Genomic DNA, 21255 nt, shown 5'->3' with positions numbered 1-21255 from the left:
GAAAGCCCCTCTCCCTGAAAACCCCTCTTCCCAAATGTGTGTATGTATGTGCATGGGAATTATGTGGTGTGTGTGTGTGTGTGTGTGTTTATACATGAGATTCCCAAAGTATTCACAGAGAGGTCAAAATATAGTCTGAAGGAGTAGATTAATTTTCTCCTTCCACCATGCAAGCTCTGAGGATTAACCTCAGGGTATCAGGTATGGTGGTAGGAGCCTTCACAAACCACCTCAATGATCTCTTATTTAATAATGTGTAATTAAACATTTTGTTAGTTCTATAATTTATGTTGTGTGGCTCAAGACGCCTTACAGAGAATACGTGGAGAGTCATGTTTTAGATTGTATAGTCTTGCCATACATTATTTTAGTACATTTATTCCATGTACCACAGCAGAATCACTGCAAGCGACTTGGTCTCTCGCCATCACCAATTTTGTTGCGCATTGAAGACAAGTGACCTTTAGGTGAAACATGAAACCTAGTGATTTTGCATGTAGTTTCACAATTGCCTTTTAACATTTAGCTCACCAGTTAGCTCCAGCTTCCTTTGGGTCACAGGAATCCCAACAGAATTACAGATGGAGAGGAAATTCTGTAATCCCATTTGGGTGCTTACTCCATATTGTCATCCTGTAGATCAGCTTCCCAGGTTCCTTTCAGTGCTAATCTCATCAACGTCAAATCACTGTACTAAGTAGAATTGATACTTTTGCTCTTCAATCTTCATTGTTGTAAAATCAAGATCACATGGTTAAAATAAAGAAAAGGAAAAAAAAAAGTTTCCAAAGTAGAATCTAGAAGCTCATGTATTTCTTTGCCACCAAACATCAAATCTATAACAGATTCTGTGTAGAAGCTAAATAGACAGTACAAACTGTCACTCTCTAGCTTGATGGACCAAGGCTTGCACAGAATAGTTTATCATACAGAAAACAATACTTAGATATAACTAGAGATACCATGAGAAAACCCAAAATTGTATGCAATATAAGAAATGGGGCATTTTAAATGTAAAGTGTGCATCATTGTGTGTGTGTTGTATTGTGCTGTGTGTGTTGTTGTTGTTAGTATGCATTTGAAGATGTGTTTGGTTTAATATGCATCCTGACAGCGCATAAGTGAGTTGGCTTTATCCCTCATGACTTTCAAGGAAATACTAAGATTTTTCCTTGACCACTCAGTTTATGAAGCAACTAGGACTGTTTGCTAAAGCTGCATCTGAAGCTACGAGTTAGAACAAAGTATAAATAGAATGGGTATATATTCTCCAGAATGGTTTTGACTCTAGTTAATTATCATCTGGCATGGCCCCTCATGCTCCTCCTCCTCCTCTTCCTCTTTCTTTTCTTGTTCTCCCCTTTCTCCTTCACCACCTCCTCCTCTTTATGCTTCTCTTCTTCTCCTGTTTCTCCAGACATAATTGTTTCTCTTTTGTAACTGTCTTTTTGGGCCTTGTTGACTGTGTTTGGTGTACACAGGTACATCAGGGCATTTGTGCCTACCTCATATGAAATGTTATATAAGAAAATAAAACTCTAAAACACACTCTACTGAAAATCTATAGATTGGAGTTTTACTACATTTTAACTACAGTTCTACTCTGAAATGCCAATACTTCAATAGGCACAGTGCTTTGGGCTTCTAGTCAGGCACTCTGAATATTTATTCTTACAGAAATAAAAATGAGTAATACTAAAGATGATCACAGTGATGAGCATTCTCTGTGACTGGGAGTTTATTAAATGCAGAGAGCCGAGGTTCGTTTCTAGACACAGTAAATCCTGGCCTTTTGTTTTAAGCAGATCCTCTGATTGTTGAGCAAAGTTAGAGAATCCCTGATTTAGGCTCTCCAGGTATCCATAAGACTACAGCATTGAAGGAGAGGTGGACTGACTCTGTCTGCTTGTGGTCACACCTATTACTCAAAAATATACACATAATAATCGTGTTTTCAAAAGTAGCAATCTTGAACATACCTGAAATCCTTGAATGTGAAATCTATTTTAATGAAAACTAATACTGATTCTTTCATTGTGACTGAAAAAAAAATAATAAACTAAGGTAGATTTTCTCTGTCATGGGACGAGTGGCTTTAGGGGCATGGCAGCTGCTGTCTTTTCTGCATTATGTGTATGAAGCGAGATTCAGTTTTAGAGTCTGGATTTAATTTGAGGCACCAAGGCTTTCAGTGTTATATCCTGTGTTCTTTCTCTGTGACTTTGTTTTCATGATCATAAGTGACAGTAAGCCTCTCTCTACACCGATTAGATTGACATTCTAGTGACAGAATTCAGCCATGGTGACAGGGTAGGAGAGAACTGTTGAGAGGGAATTTGAAGTTTGAATTCTTAAGAAAGAATTTTCCATACTCTGAACCAATAACGTACCTTGAACCACCTTCTATTTTCTTCCTGTCTTGATTTGACATCAATCTGACCCTTCTTATCTCCTGTCAGTTTTGTGTGGAGGACCCAAATTTGTCAGGCAATTAAATTAATTATAAAATATGGCTAGCCTTTGATGAAAGCCCAAACAGTTCATGACCTTTAAGACTAGAGTTTAAATTTATTAAGCTCAATACTTTCCTAAAAACTAGTACTTTATAGTGCTAAAATTCATAAAGGTAAAAATTATAATCCAAGAAATGATAGAAAATTGAAAAGGATAGTTTCAATTACTTCTTAAATCTTCCCTTTATTTTCACTTTTCTTGTTTTACAGAAGAACATCTGAATTTAATTTAAACAAAAAGGATATTTGTGAACTAGTATTAAAAAGAAAGTTAAAAAACAAAGAAAAATAATCTTGGAAATTCTAGGCATTTCTCAGAGTTTGCTCTATCATCATAAATTTATTTCCTCTGTCTAACTCTCTGAAGTCAGTTTACTGTGACCTCGTTTGCTACAAAGTACTCAGTAGGCTTAGTTTGGATTTGACCAAGGCAGAGATTTCATTAGTATGTTCTTATTTACCATCTTAAGTGATAAATTCACATACTATTTTAATCTCACGATGGTCTGTAGATCTTTGCTTTTTCAAGTAGCATAAAGCCCTGGGTAGAACCTGTTTGTTTTGGGTTATGGAAGGATTCTGAGGTCCCTAAAATGCTAAACCATGTCTTATCAGTCATTAAAGATGAGCATTGCACCTAGTGATTGCCTAAATACATTACCTGACAAAACTGACTTAAAACTTAGTTTTCTTCATTGAGGCAGGTCACTCATTAAGCATATACCTCAGCAACACACACAGCTTGCTGAGTGAGTGGCTGGCCTCGCACAGCCTTCCTAGTTTGGTGTGCATCTCGCTGAATTGCATCCTGACAGTGTGTGGTTTCCTGGTGACTGCTTCCACCCGTTGGTGAAGACTTGCGCAGGGCCACAGGCACCCACAGGACATTCATGTCAGATCTTCCCCAGGTTTCAGATTCTTTGACAGTACCAGCTTCTCCTCGCTTACAACACCCCGTAGACTAGCCCATTCAAACAAAATGATTTTTCCTTTCTGTAAAAATGCCAGTGTTTTGGGTGGGAGCATGAATTTGAACTGTGAGAAATCTAATTGATCCAGGTAAGATTATCTTAAACATGTGCTCTTAAAAAAAGAAAGTTTCATTTTTAATTATGTTCATATGCGTGTGGGTGTGGGGGGGTAGCAGTTGTGCCTGAGTGCAGTGGCCTTGCAGCTGGCATTGCAGGTGCTCTTGTGGTCCCCGAGGTAGGTGCTGGAAGTGAATGCAGATCCTCTGCAAGAGCAGTGTGTGCTTATAACCTCAAGCCAGTGCCCCTGCCCATTTATAATGTGTTATTAGTAATTTGATTTGCATTGATTCTATTCCAAAAGTTTTTACATTTTAATTCCCCTTCTTGGCTTTAGCTGTGTTTTGGGGTGACATCGCCTTAGATGATGAAGACTTAAATATCTTCCACATAGACAGGACAATTGACCTGACTCAGAGCCCCTTTGGAAAACTTGGACATATCACAGGTATGGATAATTATTTGAATACAATTGTAATACTTTTGGAGAAAATACAACAGAAATTCTGCGGGTAGATTTAGAACCCCACATCAAGTTTGACTTTGTCCACGGACATAAGCCTAAAGTTTAGGTTTCAATCACAGTTTTATTTAATGGCCATTTTGTCACTGCTCCATGCTTGGCTGGGAAACAAGGACTTTTACGAAAAACCTTGAGCTGATTTCAATCTTAGTTGTTTTGAACACTTTTGAAGTATGCCTATATAAAAACCCAGGGATTTAAAATATTACCTTTTAAAGTTTAAATATTTTTTTATACTTGCTTAGTAAAATTTTTCTTTTGAAGGGGACTAGAAGACTAAAAGGGTAGAATTTTATTGTTTAGTTTTATCTGACACATACTATTTAGTATAAGATCTATTAATATTATACTTATATATGAATACTTATTTATATAAATATATACATATGAATTAAATATACTTACATTTATATAAGTATGCTTGTTATATAAATATTTATAGATAATAAATATTCATTCTTATATAAATATACTATTTATTATAAAAGTGTCTCATACAGCCCAGGCTAGCTTCAAATTTGCTTATATAACTTAAGCTAGCCTCAAACTTCCTACCTTCTTGTCTTCACCTCTCAAATGCTGGTATGATCATATGCTGTACACCAGGCATTGAACTTTATTTGATGTCATGCATTTTTATCTTATCTAACTCTTCCCTTTCCTATTTTTTCTTTTCTTATCCTGTGTAATATTAAATATGTATTCAATTCCTCTCTGCTATGAATCAGATAAGTCTGTCATAGTGTGAAGGCTCTTTACTGTGCACCAATATTTCTTTATCTAACTCATTTATTTTAGTAACCCTTTTTATTTCAGCAAATTTCAAACCTATGGAAAAGTTGTATGATAATGCAAAGAATGTCAGTGGTATAATTCCTAAATGGAGCAGATGTGAACAGCTTGCCGTGTTTGTATGTGTGTGTGTGTATGTGTGTGTGTTTATAGATGTACATATGCACATGTGTGAAGACATTTTAAAATTAATTACAGAAAATATGTATAAAATGAAATATCACATTTCAGTATTATGTGTCTTAGCAAGCAGTTTCTAAAATAAGGGTATTGACCCATGTAATTGAAATACCATTGTAACAGCTAAGAAATGTCTTTGTCATGAGGAATGCTGAAGGAATTCACTAAAAATTTATATGCTTTGTTCTTTGTTATTTAGTGACAATCTTTCCTGAAGCCTAGACTAGTGTATGTACATAAACAAATGTTAATATATAGATAATATTTTAATATATATAAATACATATGCTAGAATATCTTGAAAACTATCTTTGATTGGCATATGTACATCTGCTGTACTGTTCATTTGAAGTGCTGAAAAGCTAAGGGCCACAGAATTTGCTCTGGGAACTCAGAATTTCAAAGGCATCAATTTTCTCTAAACTCCCTCACACACACACATAAAGGTGCAGGTTTCCTATGCATGACAAAGGGACCCTTTCCCAGGCACTTAGTCCTGGTGGCCGCTCCTCCCTTGCCCTCTCTGCTTGACTTTGGGTAGAATTTAGACAGCACCTTCACCTTCAGTATGCTTCATTATGCAATGTTTACAGGACAGTTTATTTTGGACAAAATACCCTCAAAAAAAACCAAAAAAAACAAAACAAAAAACCAACAAAACAAAATAAAACAAAAACAACAACAACAACAAAAAACCAAAACCCAAAAACTAACAAAACAAAACAAAACAAAAAACCAAAACACAAAAAACTAAACCTGAAACTACTCAGCAAACCCCCGTGCTTGTTAAACTGCATTTTGAATTTCTATTAATGCTGTCTTTACTGTAAGTGTGATCTACATCATTGTTTCCACCTCACTTCCCACAGTATTTTAGAACCATTGATTATCTATGATTACAAACAAACAAACAAACAAACAAACAAAACAAAACCAAAACCCACTATAATTTAATGTTGTTGCATTTAAGTTTAGGCTCTGAGAAAACACAGTTGGAGGGAAAATAGCACCTTTTAAAATATATAGTATAGAAAAGATAGTTTTGATAATGAAAACACTATAAATACATGGTTGAAAAGCACACAGATCAGAAAAGCTTATAACTCTCACTCTCTGGGTGAGTTTCAAATAATTTAAGTGTCTGGCATTTTATGATTTTTCTCTGTTTTTTTCCTTTCCTGTTAATTTGTTTATACAGAGTCCTTATTTTTCTCTTGTAATTTCAAAATATATAAGTTATATTTACAAATAAATAAACTCTTATAAATAAATTATTAATTTGTGTATTCCTATTGTACTGTAGAACAAGTGACAGTTTTTAAAGCTTGATGAACTACCTGTGTTGTTTTATTTAATTTTTTTCTAAAAATTATTCAAAATTGCTAAAATATTCTTCTAAACATGACTACCTTTCATCGGCTTAGAACACTGCCTTTCAATTCTATTTTTATCCTTAGAACTAGATACTGGCCAAAACATTTCTTTGTTTTTCACAAGAAGACCTTTAAAGATCTAGTTACACATGCATTTCAGCCCTACTTAATATAAATAAAGTTTTCATATAATGGTCATTTCAAACATGTTCAGCCCACACTTTAAAAGGACTTTAAGTAGCTAGTTAGGAATTAGTACATTTTAGTATGACCTCATCTTTCTGAAATGTCTGATGGAAAAATTTCAAAAATTTTTCTCAAGATGCACAGCATAAATGAGACCATGTAATGCAGACAATTAGGCAGGCCACTAGCCCATACTTCTACTAGTTTGCCTTATTAGGATATTTGATTTCTGTTTAGGAGGCTAGATTTCTTTATTCCTCTCCTTTTTTTCTTAGATTCTAAAACATCCTTTATGCTTTTTAATTTTTTTTTTAAGATCTTGCAAATCACATTTTGCAGATAAACCTCCACTGGCATATCCACTGTGTGACTTCTTTTTCATTATATAATTTAGAGAAAGAAAATAACTTTCAAAATGGTGGTTAATATATTATAAATTTGAACTAATATTTCGGAACAAAACTCAGCCTGCAAGCTTGCCCTTCCAGTGTTTTGGCTTTTACTTACTGGCAAGACATCTGAACAGACTCAGTTTACATAGAATCTCTGGGAAGCAATCAACCAGGCTCTGTGACTTCCTGTCATTAGGAATAACATGGTTATGAGGCAACAGGTGGTGTTGAGGTCACAGAGAAGAAGGATGTTTCAGATTATCAATAACTCATTTTTTACCATGCCCACATAAAGTCATTTAAGTTGCTTCTTGAGGTTTTCCTGCCCCTTATTTTTAGTTATTAACATGTGTTCCTGTGCAAACTTTACCCTCCATACAGATTCATGGATATTAATTTCTAATACAATAATTCCACATAAAACTTCACCAAGGTGAAATCAGCAGTATTAATATTGTTTATTTGCAAGAACAAGTGATTATATTAGGCTTAATATATATGTATTTTTATTCTTTAGGTGGCTTTGGAGACCATGGCATGCCAAAGAAACGAGGGGCACTCTACCAACTGCTAGAGAGGATCAGAAGGATTGGCTCTGGTATAACAATGGTTAAAGTTGCAGACACTTGACTTCCTGTACAGTGAATATGATACCCATAGAAATTCAGTTAATTAAGATCAGTGTGCCACTGTTCTGTGAAGTAGGTGAAGGATATGCTGAGAGAGTCCCTTCTTCATTTGTGTTTTGTTAATTGGTATTTCATGCACAGATTTTAGAGTTCAAGTTGTAGAAAACTGAAATGTTATTTTAGTTTAAGGTTTTCCTTATATAAAATGATTTATTTAGTTTACTATTGACATTTATTTCCAGTTGATTAAATTTTATACAAAAATATTTCTATAGGCTATGAATCTGCATCAATTTTTATCAAATGCAAAAAAAAAAAGCCATGGGAGTATTTGTTTTTAAATAAAAGCCACTTTCATTAACTTGAGAAAAGCTATTTCAGTTTAGAAAACAGTTGAACCCAGCATGGTGCTTCATGCTTATAATCAGTAGCACTTTGGATATTGGGTAAGGTATATTGCCATAAACTAGAGGTGGTCTGAGCTACAGTGTGACTGTCAGGAATACAAGAGACCCTACCTCAAAACAAACAAACAGAGAGAAAACATTTAACCAAGACAAAACCCCAAACCGACACCACAGCCAAAACAGACCATAATTAAAGTAAAAATCGAATAAAAGCCCAGGTTCTGTGGTTAAGAGCACTAGACGCTCATCCAGAGGACCTTGGTTTGATTCTTAGCACCAGCATTACAGCTTGCAGCTCTAACTTTGGTCCCAGGGTACCTGTTGCTCTCTTTTGGCTTCTGTAGGTATTGGGTAGAAATGTAGTATGCAGACATACATGCAGGCAAAGCACCCATATACATGAAAATTAATAAATTTAAAAACAACCAAAATACCAAGTAATAGTAACATGTTTGTGTCTGCATGCATATATTTCATAAAAACTTTTTGTGGTTTCATAATCAGTCCATACTCATAATATTGAATTTATTACTATTTTTATTTTCTGAAAACTTTTTGCAAAGTCCTTTATTTGTGATTCTTGCCCTAACACACCTGCAGTTGATAGGTTAATAATTCAATGACCAAAGAGTTTGTTTTCGAGAAGTAACTTCTCTAATGCATTTGCTCAAGGCCACTGAGGAGATAGACACATTCAACACTTTGTCCTAGAAGCCTATGTTCAGTATTTGTCACAACACAACACTTAGTAGTGAGGGATATCACAATGACACTGATTGATGAATGAAAGAATACTCTTGAACATTTGTGAAAAGCAAACTCAGCAATACAAAATCTAAAAATGGCAAAGAAAAGAAGACCCTTGACTTGGAGTTTACTCTAAATAGGCAACGTTTTTTGTTTCAATGTTGTAGCAGCCTTTGGGTCAGGCTGATAGCTGGATTCTCACCCAGGGGATAGAGAAGGTGACAGACAGCCTATTGTCTCAATGATCAGCACCGAATTTTTCTTAATATGTATATGATGTAATGTTCATAGCTTTAGACTGTACTATTGGAATAGCAACTTTGATTGCAATGATTAAGTACTTGGCCAGAATGACTTAAAGAAATAATCTTGAAAGTGATATTTTATCAGTTGTGATGAATGGCTCATGGGCTGATAAGACAGTCAGCATAAGACTGTTTTTCTATGACATTAGACTCTTCTAGACTTTTGTCCCCTACAATGTAGAAATTCATCATGACTCATCCATAGGGCATTAAGAAATGATATTGAGGCATGGAATACTTAAATATTAGTATGTATTTAATAAGTATGTAAAATGACTGACATTTTCCTTTAATGTAGTTCATGCATATTTATACAAATACATATATGAGACATTTAACTTTTCTCCTTTAAGAGGACTTTAAGAGGACTGAGGACTTCTGTTTAACAGAGTGGTTTAAATGTCACTGCAGGCTTGGAACAAAATAACACCACGAAGGGAAAAGCGCCTCCAAAATTGTCAGAGCCAAGTGAGAAAAATCGAGTTCCCAGGGCTGCTACGTCAAGAACGGAAAGGATATGGCCTGGGGGTGTCATTCCTTATGTCATAGGAGGAAACTTTACTGGTAAGGCATTCCCAGTGAGTGTGTGTGTTTTTCTAAAAGAGAAATTCTATTATACAAGTTATATGTTCTTATAGAGTATTACTGTAGAAAATATACTCTACAATCAACCCTGAAAAAAAGGGCTCAATAAACTTGGGATTGCTAATTTTAATCATCTCCGAACTTGAATCAAAATCTACTTAGTCTTGCATTTTAGACTCGTAAGTATTGCTCTGGGTTTTAAAAATGGGTTTCCAACTTGACGCAGAAGGGCAGCTTCTTTTTACTAAGAAGAAGAATGCATACCCCATTCCCAGAGTCTTGTCCTCACATATTTGTAGCACTAGGGGGCCTTAACCCTTGGATTATAAAATGAGTGTGGATGCAACACAATGACTTGTTCGTGGTGCTGTGAATCAGACTTGGTTGATGTCAGTGCTCCTTGTCATCTTGAACTGCCAGCCAGGATGGGGGAGCCAGCACAAAGCCCACCTCCTTACAAGCCCACACTGTTTTCCTAAAGTTATGAATTCTTCCAGGCAGCCAGAGAGCCATGTTCAAGCAGGCCATGCGGCACTGGGAAAAGCACACCTGCGTGACTTTCACTGAGAGAAGTGATGAAGAAAGTTACATTGTGTTCACCTACAGGCCTTGTGGGTAAGTGTCACTATTGAAGACTGAAAGGGGGAAAGCCTGTAGGCAGGATACGGTTCTTCCTGTTGACATTGTACTTGGGCCAGAAAAGAATCTGCGTTTTGCACGAGAAAAATGTGTTTCTCCATTCAGAAAAATGTATCTTATGATCACTGAGCTTTGTGTCCCTAGCTCCCTCAACCTCTCTGCCGAGCAGCCAAGGACCAGACAGGCTGTGCCCTTTCTCCTGCCCACCTTAGTCACCACAGATAGAAAACACCAGACAGCTTTAGTATTTTTAAAAATAGCCAGATAACTCAATGCCTGGGCGAAGACTATCCTGCCCCATTCTCCCTGGCCTCTGCTAGGAATATCCTGCCCCCATCCTCCTTTGCCTCCTCCTACAGCAGAAGCTACAATCTATAGGTGCCCTGAGACCCTACTTGTCTGCCACTTTCTCCGCACCACCACCAGCCCTGTCTCATACTTCTTATGCCTTTCCTGAGACCTGGCAGTCCCACCTTTTTCCATTTGCCCAACAATTGGCTGCTGCTTCCTTTATTGACACAATCAAGAACCAATTAGGAAATCAATACCTCCCTCTACAGGTTGTTTCTCTGGCTCTAGCAGTTTTTCTAGGGCTTGCCTGTCTGTATTTAGAAGCATCACTGTCTGTGTATCCAGCCTCCCTGGGAAGTCTAAGTAGTCTGTTTTCTAGTAGTTACCCACCATGTTATCTGGACTCTGCTCTCCTATTGTTGGTAGTCAGGTTCTCCTCTATAGCATCTCAGATCTTTAGGGCCAACTCCCTGCTCTCCTGCCTTAATTCATCAAGTTGCGGTCACGAGAACTGTCTTCCAAACACACTTGTTCACACAAGATTTTAAGATTCTTTGATGTTTCCTCCTACAACTGTGTTTTCCAAATGTGCTTAAAAGACAGCAGCTATTTTCTTAAAAATAATTTTAGGAAAATTAAAAAAGAAGTTTTGGCATTTAAAGAGAAATGTGTGGTGATTCAGGAGGAGTTATGGGGGTAGGAGAAAAATAATATCAATTTATATGCACATATTAGAGTAAACAAAAGATTATACTAGAATAGATAATAATTTTAGGAAGTTGGCAAGGTATCCCAGAGAGTAAACGTGCTTGCAAACAGATCTGATTGCCTAAGTGATCTACAAAATTCACACGGTGTAAACAGAGAATAGACTCCCACTAGCTGTCTTCATATTTCTACACACTCACTGAGTCATGTGTACTACCACTGCCACACAATGAGTAATAAATGCAAACATTTTTCAATGAAAAAAAGATTCTTTCAATACTGAGATTGTGTTTCAGTAGATACTTCTACAGCAGACTGCCAATAGCTGTAGTTGCTATTAAGCCATTTGAGTGTGGTTTCTAAATTTATTTGAAAGAAAGACTGTGACTCTCTACTTTAGGACCCTGCACTTTTTTGGGGGGAGGGGGAGTTCAAGACAAGGTTTCTCTGTGTAGCTCTGGCTGTCCTGGAACTCACTCTGTAGACCAGGCTGGCCTCGAACTCAGAAATCTGCCTGCCTCTGCTTCCTAAGTGCTGGGATTAAAGGCGTGCGCCACCACTGCCCAGCGACTCTGTACTTTAGAAGTGAATATTCATTTATACCCAAGAACATTTTCATATAAGTCTGACCTGAAAGACTTACAGCTTCCTCAAAAAACATCAGAAACTTAGAGTAATGTCCACATAAGCTGTTTCTCCTTTCATATCTCTCCCCAAATCACATATTACAAGCTACAGTTGTAGCAGCTGCCCAAACTTATTCAAAGTCCTTTTATTTGGGCCACAGAGATGGCTCACTGGTTCAGGGAAGTCACTGCTCTTCTCGAGGACCCGAGTTTGGTTCCTAGCACACACATCAGGGCTACCTGCAAGTACCTGTAACTCCAGTTTCAGGGGGCCTCTCTGAACACCTGTACTCATGTTCACACAACACCATACACATAATTAAAAGCAATTGAAAAGTCCTCTTAAGGAAACCTTCAAACTTCTTTGCTGTACTTGGAATTAATTTACATCACACTCCTTTTCTCTCTCTCCCTCTCTCTTTCTCTCTCTCTCATTAGAAATATGTGCTAAAGGTAAGCAGTCAACCAACAATGCTGATTTTATAATATTGTTATTTCATTTCTTTTGAACTTATTATGTGAAAATCTTTTAGACATGAGAACTGATCTAACTGCCCCAATTACCTAAGTCGTCTGTGTTCACATATAGAAATTAAAATGGTTACTGAATTCTTTTGGAGATGATACATTTTGCCTTATAACCATGCCCTGTTTCCTCCTTAAGGGAAGCACACATAATCTCTGTGTGGGAACGTGGGAGTGGCCTCACCAGCACACATAATCTCTGTGTGGGGAACCTGGGAGTGGCCTCACCAGCATACATAATCTCTGTGTGGGAACATGGGAGTGGCCTCACCAGCACACATAATCTCTGTCTCACCAGCATACATAATCTCTGTGTGGGAACGTGGGAGTGGCCTCACCACATTATGTTCACTTTCCCCATAGTTTTTTCTACATGATTTAACTTTAAAATATAATGGATTTCAGTTCTTGCCTGACCTGAATGGCACTTGAAAACTCCAAATATTTTTGGATAGTGCTATAGAATATTATTCATTGTTCAATAATTAAACAATATTTTCTTCAAATTACCCTAATTATGGCTGAGTAATTTTCAGTCACCTTTGAACTACTTTCTAGTTCTTATATCTGTTTAATATTTTAAACATCCAGATCTCCAAGCTTCCTTCTGATTATGTGATTAATTGATTATATAATTAACAATTACAACCCTGTTTATATATTTCTCAATACATAATATATTTGGATCAAAACATCTTTCCTCTCTCCCACTTTTAGATTTTGTAAAACATAGCTATATTTTTGTTTCTCCCTGATAATTATACTCATTTTCTCTTCTCTTTAGCATTTCCCCATTTGCTTTCCATTCACCCACACCAGTTTTCCCTGTTCAATGTCTTTTCCATCTCATTCATCTTCTGTTTTTCAATGACTCAATGAGGTGGATGGTGTGTTTTGAATGCAAGTGAAGAAAAGAGATTGAACAATGTGCAAAGTGGCATTTCTCAACAGGAGACAATCCATTCCTTTGTCAAAGTAGACAGTGATGAATGGAAAAGGCAAAGTGTATAAATGGACAAGGAAGGACTCCTGGCCCTGGGGTCTATCCTGCGATGTAGTTAACAAATGCACTGGGGCTCCAGTAAAGACAGCTTAGTTTTCCTCTGCCAATGAGTATCCATTGCAGATAGCTTCATGGTTAAGGGTGGGAGCCTGTATCTACTTGCCATCCTACAAAATGAATTCAAGGATATCTTTGTAGACTTTTTGTCTCTGATTGTTTGGGATTTTTTTTTTTCTGTCTTATTGGTCTTGTTTATTTTGTTTATTCGTTTTTATAGTTTTTGTGTTTCTTTGCTGTTGATTTTGCTTTTTTCTGTTTTGAAGAAAGAGAAAGAACGTGTGACAGGAACTGAGGGAGAAGGAAACATTATCAAAATATAAAGTATGAACATTAGTTTCAATTGAAAGAGGAGGGATGGGCAGATGACTGAAGATGATCCTTGTAAAGATTTCACAGGAGAAGTTTGGACAAATGAGTTCAGTCTAGGTCATGCTTCCATTTTACTTAAGGTTCTGTTCTAGAACTGGGCAGTAACACATGCGTGGAAACATATTGGTCCCTCAGATGTCCAGAGTCATCACTATTTGTCATTTAAAAATTCAGAGCTGGAGCCAGGCGGTGGTGGCGCACACCTTTAATCCCAGCACTTGGGTGGCAGGGGCAGGCAAATTTCTGAGTTCAAGGCCAGCCTGGTCTACAGAGTGAGGTCCAGGACAGCCAGGGCTATACAGAGAAACCCTGTCTCAAAAAAAAAAAAAATTCAGAGCTGGTAATGTCTCTCAGTTGCAAACTACTTGCCTTGCATGCTCAAGGCCCTGTGTTTGACTCCTAACAGCACGAAATTAGCAAACATGGAAATAAAGTTGAATAAACAAAGTAACAAATGATCTTTACGTGAAATAAAGTGCAACATTGTTACTATTTCTTTGGTGGTACTGTGACCCCGGCTTTGTTTTTGAGATACTCACAGTGAGAGTGTGCTCCATCCATGAGAGTCACAGACACCTCTCACTTCAGTTTGCTCATGTGTCAATCTTTGTGGAAGATGAGTATACACACCATACCTTTGTGTCCCTCATGGCCCTCCCCATGCAGTTTTACATGTAGGTATTCATGAAAGTATAGAAACTTTCAACATTACTTCAGTTTCATGAATTTCGTAAACAGCAAAACAATGTAATAATTTATTGGTTACATAAAAATAATTTAAAGTGTTGTAACTTACCCCCAGATAGTTAAAACTCACCTGCACTCCTAAAATTTAGAGTTTTTACATATAAAGTTGTTTTATTTTTAAGATTGTAATTTAATTACATTTTCCCCTTTCATTTCCTCCCTCCAAAGCCTCCCATATATCCTTTCTCACATGCCTTCAAGTTCATAGCTTCTTTTTCATTATTATTATATACATATATGTATATATTTACTCATCCCTATTTTAGTCCATGTGTAACTTGTAGGAAAACCGTATTTTTAACTGTTATCCATAAATATATTTGTCAAATATTATAGTGTTAATGTTGCATTTTGGTGATTTGGGAATACCATTTTGCATTTTGTCATTTACCTTATATTGTTTTTTTCAGTAATAGAAATGACACTTTGCAACAGAAATAATTCAATGGCTTCTTACTACTTTAATTATTTTAAATTTTACCCAGAGCTAATAGTAGAGTTATGTTATCATTTTTGTTGCTACAATGCTACATATAAGTATCAAAATTAATCTGGAGTTGGAAAGGTCTTGGAATTGGTATTGCTAGAAAATAGCAAGTTAAACATTCACCACCCGTTCTGGAGTTCAGTGTTAGATATTTTACATCTGAAGCATTGAGGCATTAGATATATAGCATTTAATTACATATTCTGTAACTCTATAGAATGTAACATTCCTATAGCATGTTTATTTTATGGGTATTGATATTTTACCTGTATCTATGTTTGTACCATGTGTGTTCCTGGTACCTGCAGAAGCCAAAAGAGGGCATTGGATCCTTTGGAGCTAGAGGTATAGTCAATTCTGAGTATGCTATGGGTGATGAGACTTCACACTCACAGGGACAACTATAGAATATGGATGAAACTTTCAGTAACTTTTAGAACAGTGATTCTTGTTTGTTTATTTATTTATTTATTTATTTTTAGATATTTTCTTTATTTACATATAAATTTCTCCTTTCCCAGTTTCCCCTCCAAAAACCAACCAACCAACCAAATAAAAACAACAAGAACAAACCCCTGTTGCCTCCCCCCTCCCCATGCCTGCCACCTCACCCTCTCCCACTTATTGGCCCTGGCATTCCCCTACACTGGGGCACAGAACCTTCACAGGGCCGAGGTCCTCTCCTCCTATTCATGATCGAATTTGCAATCCTCTACTATACACACGCTGCCAGAACAATCAGACCCACCATGTGCAGTCCTTGGTTGGTGGTTGAGACCCTGGGAGCTCTGAGGGTACTAGTTAGTTCATATTGCTGTAGAATAGTGATTCTTAACCTTGACAACTCATGTGGAAGACACATATCTGATGCCCTGCACATCAGATATATATGTTACAATTCATAACAGTGGAAAAGAAAATAATTTTATGGTTGGGAGTCACCACACCATAAGAAATTATGTTAAAGGTTTCCAGCATTAGGGAGGTTGCAAAACACTGTTGTAGAACTTTATATTTTTTTTGTCTTATATTGCTAAGGAAGTTTTGTTTCATGTCAACTGATGCTGAGGAGAAAATGAAATGAAATAAAACAATAAAAAATAAAATAATAAATAAATATTAAAAGACATTAGCCAGATTATTTTATCATTTAGCTGCAGGGAGTCTCATGATTTTAGGTTATAACTATGTACAAATGTATGTCAGTATATATGTTTCTATAAAAATTGTAAATACATGTTATCTTTTTCAATAGGATTTACACATTAATCTTCCCTCCCTGTTTAAAAAAATTAAGATGAAAAAGTAATATTTTCAATGAATAACTGTTAACAATAGTAGTAATTATTACAGGAAAATTAACAATAAAATGTAACATATTTTAGTGAAAATTATTTGATTTGTTTTTATGATAGATTTAGGTCATCAAATTTATTACTTTAGGCTAATGTTATTTGTCTCTATTCTATTATTTTATTATCATCTTTAGCAACATTGTTCTAATACTTTTTAATGTTTTATTTTCAAAAAAGTACCAATTTAATTTAACTATTATTTTAGGTTTTGTTTCAAAATTTGGATTTAGTCTGTTTGAAACAAGATATCATTTTATGACACATTCATTACTATTTGGGGGGATTATAACATTGAACAGAAAGTGTGTTCTTTCTGCAAGAGAATTTTATTTATAAAATGTTGCTAGCCAAGATTCTTGTATGCAAACAACAGAGACAAGTTAATTTAATAAAAATTAATTTATTGGGGGTTTTAAATACATTCTTGACTTGTGCAAAGGAAAAACTAGAGAGCCAGGCTGAGGAGTGAAGGTCAGAAAGAACCCCTTATCCCTTTCTGGACCTGCTTTGCCACTGGCACCTTATCTCTCCTTTCTGACTCACAGTGTTTATGGAGGCTGTGACATCTGTGAGACTCTGTTCTGTGGGTTAGATCTGGGGTAGTGAACAGGTGGGAGTCCTGTCTCCTAAAACACTTACATTCTAGAATAGACAGAAAAAAAGAAAAAACAGAAAAATACTTTCTTGGAGAAAAAAAAAAACCAGGTAAACTGAGAAGATTAAAGGTCAAATTTATGAGAAGACTTGAAAAGGGGATAGAAAAGAGCCATAGGAATATTTCAGAGGTTGGAGTTTCTGCTGTGACAGAAAAAGACAGGCATGAGTTTACTTCACGTTTAAGGCAAAATAGAGGACAGTGATAACAAAGGGTAGTGATAACGTGAATAGTGGTGAGGGATGAGCTTTATGTGCTAATATTTATGGCTATGAAGATAATTTAGGATTTCAGCAGCCAGATTTTGTCAGCTCCATGAACCTATGCCATCAAATCTAACATGCCTCTATCTCAGACCCTTAGAGCAAGAAATGGTTTTTACATGACCATCTAAATCCTATGTATACTCTCATGGAGATGCCTCATTCTGGGCATAGCTCTTCTTACAGGCAGACCAAATGGCAACCACATGGTCAGCCATGTGTTGACTCTTCAATGTTTTCCCTAGAGATGACAGTTTTGGCTTCTGTGATATTGTCCAGAGCAAGCTGTTTAACCAAACCCAGCATTAGTGGAACAGGCACTTGTAATCATCAGCCAGAGATGGGAAATGAGTATTTTTGAGCATTGACACAATTTACCACAGAGTTACTAAATAATGGCAAAATATTACATGATATTTAAAAACTATCATGATGTTAAGAAACACACTGTGATAGTGAGGTAAGAAAGAAATGGAGAAAAATTTGTTGAGCCATCCAACATTCCACATGACAAATGATAGGCCTTTAGAAAAGGGCACTCACATTGCAGTCCATGAGAAAGGTTCTGGGCATAGCTTAAAGTCCTGACTACAGGACTGACTACTGGGGAAAATGGTGGCTTCAGGATTGCTGGTTGTACTTGAACTGAGAAAGCTGAAGGAAGATTAAGGTTACCATTAGTTTTCACCAAGATGAGCTAATCAGTGTATTGGGAGGTGGTTTATTTATTCATTGTTATCTTTATTGAGAGTGAAACTTGGGCGATATTCATTGAGATACTCATCATGGATGTAGATAAACTAAGGATGTTGGTTAGATATTTAAGTAAGCTCTTTAATATGTAGTATCTGCCTCAAATACATTACTCTGGATTCTTGTGCTATGTCACTGAATAGAAGAGGTAGAGCCCCTTGCCGTCATGTATCTTATAGTGTAATGGGACACTTGAACTTCTATGTCCTGAGACATTTTAAAAATAGAAAACAGCTGAAGAATTGAATCATCTTTTTTAAAAAAAAAAATCTTTATTTATTATATGTAAATACACTGTAGTTGTCTTCAGACACCCCAGAAGAGGGCATCAGATCTCATTACAGGATGGTTGTGAACCACCATGTGGTTGCTGGGATTTGAACTCAGGACCTTTGGAAGAGCAGTCAGTGCTCTTCACCACTGAGTCATCTCTCTAGCCCCCAAATTAAGTCATCATAATGAAGACAATACAGTGATTAAATAAAATTATCAGAAGTATTTTTTAAAAGTAAAAACAACCCTAAATTGTGAATCTATAGAGAACACTTTATGGTGATTTGGTCTGTAACTTTAAATAAAAGCCAGGAGCATGAGATTTAGATTACTTTCTATAATTTGAGGTAAAATAAAAATTTCTTATATATGAATCCTTTTTATATCTGCGAGAGGTCAGAATGACCTTTGATATATCACAGTGTAAAAATGGAAAATAAATTAGAATGAAATGTCAAGAATCAAGTAGAAGAAAATAGCATCAAACTTGATTTTGCCAGAAACTAAGACAGTGTTTTGATTAAGCCATATATTTTTGAATCACTTCTCCTTGTCAACACATGCCTGATATTTTTGTAAGCATATACTTAATGAAACTTAATGCCTAGAATCTCCTGTACTTAAGACCTTTAGTTAGTCAAGGATAAAAGTACCACACGTTTTTATTTCCCAGAGTTATTGAAAATAATAGCTCTATTTAATAGGCACTGTGAGATATGTTTTTCCTTTCCACTATGAAATCAATCTTATTATGGGAAATTGCTTTGGGTTCAATTATGCCAAAAAGGGTGTTTTAGGATTAAATAAATAGACAGCTTTTCTATGCCCCAGAATTCCTTTTGCAAAGTGCTGTGTTCTCTGACTATAACCAGCTAGAATGACTCAGAGTGGGTAGTTTAATTGCTATATAATCATCAGATATTTCTGTCTACTTATTGTTGCTTTAAAATAGCAAATATTTAATTTAAGTCTCCAAACTTTACTAAAAGTAATTCTTTTTCTAAATCAAATAATTTTTGAATATGTAAGCAATTATATTTTAGCACGTGGTAAGTACTTGTGTGTGAATTGTATGTATTGTTTGTAAAATATATGTAGGGGCAAAGAGAATATTTGTTAATTATCACTCTTCTCCAGAAGCCTTTCCCCAAAGACTTCTGTTACTGATGTATTAACCTTAATTAGTTGATGTAACACTCACAAATAATGAGTATGAATTAACCTTTCAAGTTGAGATAGCATTAGTTAAAAATGTATAGATATTTAAGGAAAGCAAAATTAAGTTGGAAAGAATAAGGGGGTGTGATATGAGAATTTATATTTGTGGAAAATCGACAAGACTGTCAAATTGACAAAAGTGAAATCCCTTCCTATCATTTGAGCAAATTATTGTACTTAAAAAATAATAAATAAATAAAGCCTTTGACAGTGTCTAATACCCTGTTATCTCCAATTTCAAGACCAACATGGGCTGCTATCTTTTTATAGTCCAAGAATATTTACATGTAATCTGTAATTATTAATGCTTCAGATGAACTTTATTTGCACTCATGACTACAATCATAATAACAATTAAAACTTACTTTAAAATAGTTATCTTCTGTGTGTTTGCTCTTAGGAGTTTATACATGATTCTCTGTTGTACACCCTCACACATATGCATGGATGACATACATAAATGAATACATGGAACCTGTATTTAAATGAAAAATGTCAAGTATGTACAAGTATCAAAAAAAAAATAAGACATGTGCAATAAGTTTTTCTTGAATGTTTAGCATTCTGTCTGACTATGAATCGACCTCCTTGAATAGGTGTAATGAATATTGTACTGTAATATTTAATAAGTGGCCAATGTACGCATTTTGTAACAATCTAACAATGTTTGCAAAACTTGACTGTCTTAGTTAGGGCTTTCATTGCTGTGAAAAGACAGCATGACCGAGGCAACTCTTATAAAGGAAAATATTTAGTTGTGGCTGGCTTACAGTTTCAGAGGTTCAGTCCATGCAGGCAAACAGGGTGCCAGAGAAGGAACTGAGAGTTCTACATCAGGGTCCAAAGGCAGGAAGTCAGGAGGAGGGTGTCTTCAACAGGGAACCAAGAAGAGGTTGTCTTTCCCACTGGGTGGAGCTTGTGCATAGGAGCCCTCAAAGCCCACCTACACAGTGACACACTTCCTCTAACAAGGCCACAGCTCCTCCAATATGGCCACATATCCTAATAGTGCTATGTTCCATGGGCCAAACATATTCAAACCAACACACTACCAACTGGTGATTCTTCTTCCTAAGTTATCACAGTCTACACGGTGCTCTGTCACTGGGAATCATAGCCTGGGTATCTTTGGCACTGTGTGCTTTGTGAGTTCTAAGTGTGGTGAGGACAGTTCTTGGATGTGAAATGACTATGTTCATCCTGTGTTCTTACAAGGTGGAAAGGTTGAAGGTAGATTTCTAGGGCATCATCCATAAGGGCTCTAACTTTATTAATGAGGAATCTGCACTCATGACCAATTAATTTTTCAAAATCCCACTTTAAACAAGTTCATCAGGGTTTTATTGTCACATATAAATTTGGGAGAGGCATTGAAATTGAAGCTCTTTATCCAGTTATCCTCTTACCCTAGGTAGCTCACCTTCACTTAGCTCTTGTAATAGTATGGTTATTTATTTGTGGGTGTGGGTGTGTATTAATCTGTGTAGTTATTCATGCTGTGGCAGACATGTAGAGATAAGAGAACAACTTCCTTTCTATCACATGGACCATGAAAATCAAACACATACATCTTTTTTATCTTTTCAGTCCTCTTGTCTGGCCCCTCTATTAACAGTTTTTTTC

At 36.1% G+C, this 21255-nt stretch overlaps 1 protein-coding gene across 2 annotated transcripts in view; it reads left to right on the top strand.

Moving 5' to 3' along the window:
- Tll1 (tolloid like 1) overlaps positions 1-21255 on the top strand; it is a 196027-nt gene that overhangs the window by 83627 nt on the left and 91145 nt on the right. For both annotated transcript variants that reach the window (XM_031339939.1, XM_031339940.1), the window contains exons 2-5: positions 3879-3989; positions 7505-7585; positions 9487-9639; positions 10158-10275. In XM_031339939.1, coding sequence (XP_031195799.1) covers positions 3879-3989; positions 7505-7585; positions 9487-9639; positions 10158-10275 — 463 coding nt within the window. The remainder of the gene's footprint in view (positions 1-3878; positions 3990-7504; positions 7586-9486; positions 9640-10157; positions 10276-21255) is intronic.

Source organism: Mastomys coucha, unplaced genomic scaffold, assembly GCF_008632895.1.
Source record: "Mastomys coucha isolate ucsf_1 unplaced genomic scaffold, UCSF_Mcou_1 pScaffold22, whole genome shotgun sequence".
Classification (NCBI taxonomy): domain Eukaryota; kingdom Metazoa; phylum Chordata; class Mammalia; order Rodentia; family Muridae; genus Mastomys; species Mastomys coucha.
This window is presented reverse-complemented; position numbering and strand designations above follow the sequence as displayed.